The 7,513-nt window shown below is 33.5% G+C and overlaps 1 protein-coding gene across 1 annotated transcript; it reads left to right on the top strand.

Annotated features, from left to right (window-relative positions):
- Positions 1-3,807: 3,807 nt before the first annotated feature.
- LOC122503221 lies at positions 3,808-5,226 on the top strand. The gene has a single exon (XM_043613683.1). It carries the CDS (start codon positions 3,808-3,810, stop codon positions 5,224-5,226), a length of 1,419 nt encoding a protein of 472 aa, XP_043469618.1.
- The last annotated feature ends 2,287 nt before the right edge of the window (positions 5,227-7,513 follow it).

The following is a 7,513-nucleotide window of genomic DNA, read 5'->3' as shown; positions in this document are numbered from 1 at the left end:
AAATTGTAAATAGGTGTGAGTAGATATTAATAAAAAGATTATTTTTGTCGAACCGGAGTAATTCTTTCTTTGTATGATAAAGTGAATGAATACAATATATATAATGCTATAATCGCTATAATGTTAATATAATTAATATCTACTTACACATTTCCTATATTACAATTTATTAATATCATTTAATAGTATAATATATATTGTCAACAGTAAAACATAACCACACTTTCCAACTCGCACGTCAAAATAATGATCTCTCTCATCGTTCTTTCAAGAGTGACGAAGATAGTTGCAAACTGCACATGCGCGTTATTTTTGAAAAGTCATTACTACTCAGTGAACCAAGGCAGAATTCTGGCACCAGTCTGACTAGGGGATACGCTGGAGAGCAGTCCTCCTTATTATTACTCCGTGAGCGAGACACTATGCGATATTTCAAACAGCTGAGTTGACAGTGTTGCTTTTTTGGTGTAAAAGTAAAGTTTTATTCTGTTGAAGCTTTTTTATATGATACACACTTTCTGGATGTAAAATCTGTCACTATAATGCTGTCAATAGTTTTAAGCAAGTATTAAAATTTTATTCTTCGTAAGAAAAAGTGTTTATAAAATTAAACTTTCAAAATTTGATGAACGGAAAATATTTTAAGTTATTAGTATGTAAGATTCCTTCAAAATTCCTAGAACATTATGTATAATAGTGCGATAGACACAATCCCACACAGCACATGATATTTCCTGAATATTTCACTGAAAGATTGAAATATTTCATTGCAAGATTCAGGAAATATTTCTGCAAACAGGAAAATGTCCGCTTATGTAGGAATATTGACGCGAAAATTGAGAAAATATTTCATTGAAATATTCCTGCAATATTACACATAAGATTCTGCAATATTGTGAAAATATTTCAAAAAATGGAAAAAATTTGTTAAACACCTCAAATCAATAGGAATTTTCTGAAATATTTAAAACCCATAGGATATAGTAAGCCAAAAAACTACTGCGCAACTCTACAGGCCATAGAAACTGAGTTCGACCAGTGCGCATCATTTCAGTTGAATATTTCCAAAATATTTCAATGAAATATTTTCTCAACTTTCGCGTCAATATTCCCACATAAGCGGACATTTTCCTGTTTGCAGAAATATTTCCTGAATCTTGCAATGAAATATTTCAATCTTTCAGTGAAATATTCAGGAAGTATTCAGGAAATATCATGTGCTGTGTGGGATTGTAGATCGTTATTACCGTAAATCACTGTTTCGGCAATGGCGGGACACTTATTGTCGGCAGTGTCCGGACACTGCTTGTTTACATCTAATAAAATAGTACATTTCTAAATGACTTCCGTATTATTTTTTTTAAGTTTTTTCGGCAATATTTTTCATAACAATAACCTAATCTTAAAGTTGAGAATGTATTTTCAAATAATCTGTAATAATAAAAATAATAATCTTAACTCTTTTCTTAGATGGTAAAAAACGTAAACAATTTAAAAGGGACACAAAGGAACCCAAATGCTTTGAAATTGAAAGCCGTAAAAGACATTGTAATTGAAAAATTTGCGATTTAAAGTAATATCCCGCCACTACCGACGCTTTTTAATGTCGGTAGTCGCGGGACATTATTGTACTTCGGTTACAGCTATTTATTTTTGAAGACATATGTTATCTATATTATGTAAATTTGCAAAAGATAGTTATTTGGAAAGGGGTTGTTTTTTTACCCCCAATATTAAAATTTCGATAATTTTTTGATTGATATTTGTTGTATTTACTACTCTGAACAAGATTATTGCAGAAAAGTTTAGAAATAAAAAAAAACTTAGGGTCTTTAAAAAAATTTGTTAGTCTGCCATCTTGAATTTTTAATTTTTTAGTATGTTCATGAAAAAAGTACAAATTTATTATTGTCAAAGAAAAATACTTTAAGATATTAATTTTCATAATTTTAGAGCAAAATTAAAAAAATTAGATAGTACACCATCTTGAATTTTTTAGCATTTTGATGAAAAAAGTACAAATTTATTATTTTCTAAGAATTAGTAAATTTTTTTCACTGAATATCGATAAAACAATTAAATCGGTTAAATAACTAAAAATTTGAGAAGTTTTACTGAAGTGAATGTTTACTTACATCTAGAGATATTTTACGTATTAAACAAAAGTTAAGTATTTATTTTTATATAAATGAAGAGAACAATTTTAAATATCTATTAATTCGACATTTTAAATCAGAAATTTTAACTTTTAAAAAAATTAATTTATTTATTGTTGCCATGATAAAAATAAAAAAAATTAGTTTGTCCGCCATCTTGAATTTTTAATTGTTTAGTATTTTAATAAAAAAAGTACAAATTTATTATTGGCAAGAAAAAATACTTTAAGATATTAATTTTCATAACTTTAGAGCAAAAATAAAAAAATTAGTTAGTCCGCCATCTTGAATTTTTAATTTTTTAGTATTTTGATAAAAAAAGTACAAATTTATTATTGGCAAGAAAAAAACTTAAAAATATTAATTTTCTCAATTTTAGAGCGAAATAAAAAAAATTGGTTAGTCTGCCATCTTGAATTTTTAATTTTTTAGTATGTTGATGAAAAAAGTACAAATTTATTATTGTCAAGAAAAAATACTTTAAGATATTAATTTTTATAATTTTAGAGCAAAATTAAAAAAATTAGATAGTCCGCCATCTTGAATTTTTTAGCATTTTGATGAAAAAAGTACAAATTTATTATTTTCTAAAAATTAGTAAATTTTTTTCACTGAATATCGATAAAACAAGTAAATTGGTTCAATAACTAAAAATGTAAGAATTCCTACTTAAGAAACAATGAATGTTTACTTACATCTAGAGATATTTTACGTATCAAACAAAAGTTAAGTATTTATTTTATATAAATTAAGAGAAAAATTTTAAATATCTATTAATCCGACATTTTAAATCAGAAATTTTTAACTTTTAAAAAATTAATATATTTATTGTTGCCATGATAAAATAAAAAATTAGTTAGTCCGCCATCTTGAATTTTTAATTGTTTATTATTTTGATAAAAAAAGTACAATTTATTATTGGCAAAAAAAAAAACTTTAAGATATTAATATTCTCAATTTTAGAGCGAAATAAAAAAATTGGTTAGTCCGCCATCTTGAATTTTTAATTGTTTAGTATTTTGATAAAAAAAAGTACAAATTTATTATTGGCAAGAAAAAATACTTTAAGATATTAATATTCTCAATTTTAGAGCGAAATAAAAAAATTGGTTAGTCCGCCATCTTGAATTTTTAATTGTTTAGTACACGGAAAAAAAAGTACGTGAATCCTTCCTTGAAAGTGCTTGACTTTTGGATAGGACACAAAATTCAAGGCTGTATCATGTACTTTTTATTAAAAAATATAGAAAAGTCCTAGAGTTATTCTAGTACTAGTATGGGCAACAGTGTTTTTAAATTTTAACGAAAAGTCATTTGTTAAGTTTTATAAAGTACGTGAAAGATTAGTTGACTGCGCTTGAAAATTCTGTGGAGCATGCGCAGTGTGCGTTGAGCGTTTCTACCCAAGGTGAGTTCCGTAAGGAATGCGTTACCGAGCGGACGCGTTATTTTGCTTACGAAATATATATAGATTTACGGGCTTTATTTAATTCAGTGGTGCTCATTATTGTACGCGATTAAAACCGGGATCCCTTTTAAAGACACATCGTGTCTTATTGTACCTATTTCATAGTGTACTAACCCTTTTATTAGTAGTTCGTTTCCTTTTAGGTTAGCCAGCCTCGTGGCTGAGCGCGCGTATCGCAGAGGCATGGCCTCTAGCGAAAATTCAGACTTCCGAATGGATTTCTCCGATGAGACGGAGGAGCAGAGAGCTGCAAGAAATTTATTGTATTATCAACAACAATCGTCAAAAAATGTTCGATCGCGGACAAACTCAACATCGTCCCTAGATTCGGACAAAAAACGTAAATGTGAGAATCAACCAGACCCATTCAAACCGCCTCTTGACCCTAACACAGTGCGTGCAGATCAATCCGGTAAGAAGACAGGTAAAAAAGAAGTCAAACTCGTCAAATACGAAAATTCTAATAAGGGAAATTGCCCGGTTTTCTTACAGCGCGATCCCAAATCAAACGATGCGTCGAAAGACCTGAATCATGTGTCAGTCGGTAAAATCATCCACAATCTTTATCCCGGTAAAGTTGTTGGAATTTACCCAAGCGGTCGCGGAAAAGTCCGAGTTATCATGAATGGTGGCAGAGCAGCCAACCAAATTGTTTCTGATCCGACTCTTAAATCAAAAGGTCTAATAGCTATAATCCCATCGAGTTTCGTCACGTGTCAGGGAATAATTAACAATATCGGGCTAGACATCTCCACGGAAGAGATTTTAGAGAACGCGGAAATTATTGGTAACTACGGTAAGGATTGTAAAATTATCAATGCCCTGAGGTTTAACCGCAGAAAAATTGACGAGAAAAACACAGTTACGTTTGAACCCTCTACCACCGTCCTTCTTACTTTTCAAGGAACTACCATTCCAGAGCGTGTGTCAATTTATAAAGGTTCATCTCCAGTACGCCCCTACATTCCAGACCCACGCATGTGCATGAATTGTCTGCGATTTGGTCACATAGCCAAACACTGTAGGTCAAAAACTCGATGCCAACAATGTGGCGGTTCAGCCCCCCACAATGATGATACCAACCCTTGCACCAACGCGTCAGGCCCCCAAGGTGTGCAAACTGTAACGGTCCACACAAACCTTCGTCAAAACAATGTCCAGAGTTCACGTTTCAAAAAGAAGTTCGCTACTACGCAACTCAACATAAAATGTCCTTTGACGAAGCAAAGGAAATCCTCAAACCAAAAAGAAACACTCGTCGCATGGACGCTTTTAACTTCTCCGACTTTCCTGATCTGGCAGATCAACCTGCCCCTTCTTCAACCTTCACACAAAATTCTAACCTCCAAAAACGTTTATTCTCTCAAGCGACAACAGTTCACAACAACCATTCTCAACAGACAACAAACAAAGCACCACACTCTCACACAAACCGAACACCAAAAAACTCTTCTTCTTCAACCTTCTTCGCTGCAAACTGGAACAATGGCAGATCCGAGATCTCCATGCCTAACGGTTTTGCTCTTTCGAATCCTTCATCTACCTCTCCTTCTCCTACCCCGACTCAATCACACACACCTAACTCTGACACCCAGATCGTAGAATCACTCAATTCTTTCCTCTCACTACTAAAAACACATATCACTCACATTTCTTCCAACTCTTCACCAGAAATTACGAAACAAAATTTAGAAACTCTCTCTAACATTACGACTAGCCTCCATTCTTTGTTAGCTCTTCCAGCCCACAAAAATGGCTAGTCTTTCCCAATTAAATCTTCTGCAATGGAACTGTCGTGGTGTCTCTAACAAGACACCCGAAGTTCACAAACTTTCAAACAAATTCGACATTCTCCTCCTCTGCGAAACCTTCTTGAAGCCTGAAAAGCGCGTTAATTTCAATATACTTAAACAATTTAACATTATTAGATCAGATAGAACAACAAACAAAGGCGGTGGCCTTGCTTTTGCAATTCGCAAAAACTTAATTTTTTCAAAAATTGGATCTATTTTTACTCGCGAGGATGAACTTGAAACACTCGCTGTTTCAATTGATTCCTCCATAGGTAAACTTTTGATAGTATCGGTTTATAGAGTCCCCGGTAAATTAACTCCTCCTTCCTACTGGAAAAAATTTTTTAACTCTATTAAAAACTCGGGCTTCAAGACGGTTTTTATAGGGGGGGATTTTAACTGTCACAGCACTCTATGGGGTAGCTCCCATGTTTGTCCGAATGCACGCAACCTATGTGACGAATTGGATGTTACAGATTTTATCCTTCTAAACAATGGAACACCTACTTTAGTAGGCCGCCCACCAAATCCTGGCTCAGTCTTAGACCTCACCCTTGTCTCTTCCAATTTATTCACGTCCTCCTCTTGGAGCGTTCACAATGACACTTTAGGCAGTGATCATTTTCCCATATTCTCATCTTTAGGCATTACAATACCTATTTCCAAATTTACATCACATAAATATAATTTGAGAGGTATAGACTGGCCTCTCTTTTCTTCTGAACTCCATTCATCCATAGACTCAAATCTAAACACCCTCAATACAGATAGCCCTATTTCTGACTATGATCAGTTTGTACACCTTGTAGACACGACAATTAATACAATTTGCCCCCAACGCGTAACTTCACCTAACACAAGACAAAATTCCCCCTCTTCTAAAAAACCGTTTGTTCCTGCGCCTTGGTGGGACAACGATTGCGACGAAGCAATAAAAAACAGAAAATTAGCTTTAAAAAATTATAAAAAATGCTCAAACTACCCTAATTTTCTTACTTATAAAAAGGCTGAAGCTGTAGCTAAGCGTACTCTTAGCGAAGCCAGACGCCAATCTTTTAAAAAATTTTGCGATTCCTTAGACAGACACACACCTTTAACAAAGGTTTGGTCTGTTATTAAATCTTTTAAAAATCGATACACACAACCCTCCTCTTCTTCATGCTCGGCAGACAAGGAGACTGTGGATAAACTACACTCACTTATTGACGAACTTTATCCACCTACTGTCTTCCATGACGACTTTCCCGTTGATTTTGACAAAAATTCATTTTTAGAAGCCCCTTTTACTATTTTCGAATTGTCAAAAGCTATCCAATCATGTAAAACTAAATCATCCCCGGGTCTTGATAAAATAGATTACAATATTATCCAACATTTTCCAGACATAGCTTTATCAACTCTTTTATCAATTATCAACAGAATAATCTCAAATGGCGTTTTCCCTTCTTCTTGGAATAATTACCTTATTTTCTTCCTTCCAAAATCCTCACCAGGTAAATTTCGCCCAATTTCCCTAGCATCCTGCCTTTTCAAAATTTCTGAAAAATTAATATACAACAGACTTATCTGGCTTATCGAACGTAATAAGATCCTCAGTCCAAATCAATTTGGTTTCAGAAAAGGTAAATCCTGCACGGATAATCTTTCTCTGATCTCCACTGAGATTTGGACGGGTTTAGCACAACGCGAATTCACGGGTGCACTTTTTCTGGACATAAAGGGGGCTTTTCCTAGTGTGGTTCCAAACATTTTAATGAAAGATCTTAAAGAAATTGGTATTTCTGAGTCAATAGCTCGTTTTATATATAATTCAATTAAATGCAAGAATATGTTTGTCAAGATCAACGGCGAAGTTATAGGCCCGAGAACCAGTACGGTTGGCCTCACACAAGGTAGCATACTTAGTCCAATCAATTATTCAATTTACACCAGAAACCTCAACACCATCATTCCTGCAGACTGTGAACTGTACGAATTCGCGGATGACTTATCCGTCACTTGTCGCTCCCCTGACCTCAATCAAATTGTTACTTCTCTTCAAAATTGTCTTAACATAATTTCTGAATTTTTGGCCGATAAGGGTCTGGAAGTTTGCC

The sequence above is a fragment of the Leptopilina heterotoma genome, unplaced genomic scaffold, assembly GCF_015476425.1.
Source record: "Leptopilina heterotoma isolate Lh14 unplaced genomic scaffold, ASM1547642v1 Lhet_248, whole genome shotgun sequence".
In the NCBI taxonomy this organism is placed as follows: Eukaryota; Metazoa; Arthropoda; class Insecta; order Hymenoptera; family Figitidae; genus Leptopilina; species Leptopilina heterotoma.
This window is presented reverse-complemented; position numbering and strand designations above follow the sequence as displayed.

Bases quoted from the DNA above. Each gene is read 5' to 3' on its own strand.
- LOC122503221 (XM_043613683.1), top strand. From the start codon at position 3,808: ATGGCCTCTAGCGAAAATTCAGACTTCCGAATGGATTTCTCCGATGAG.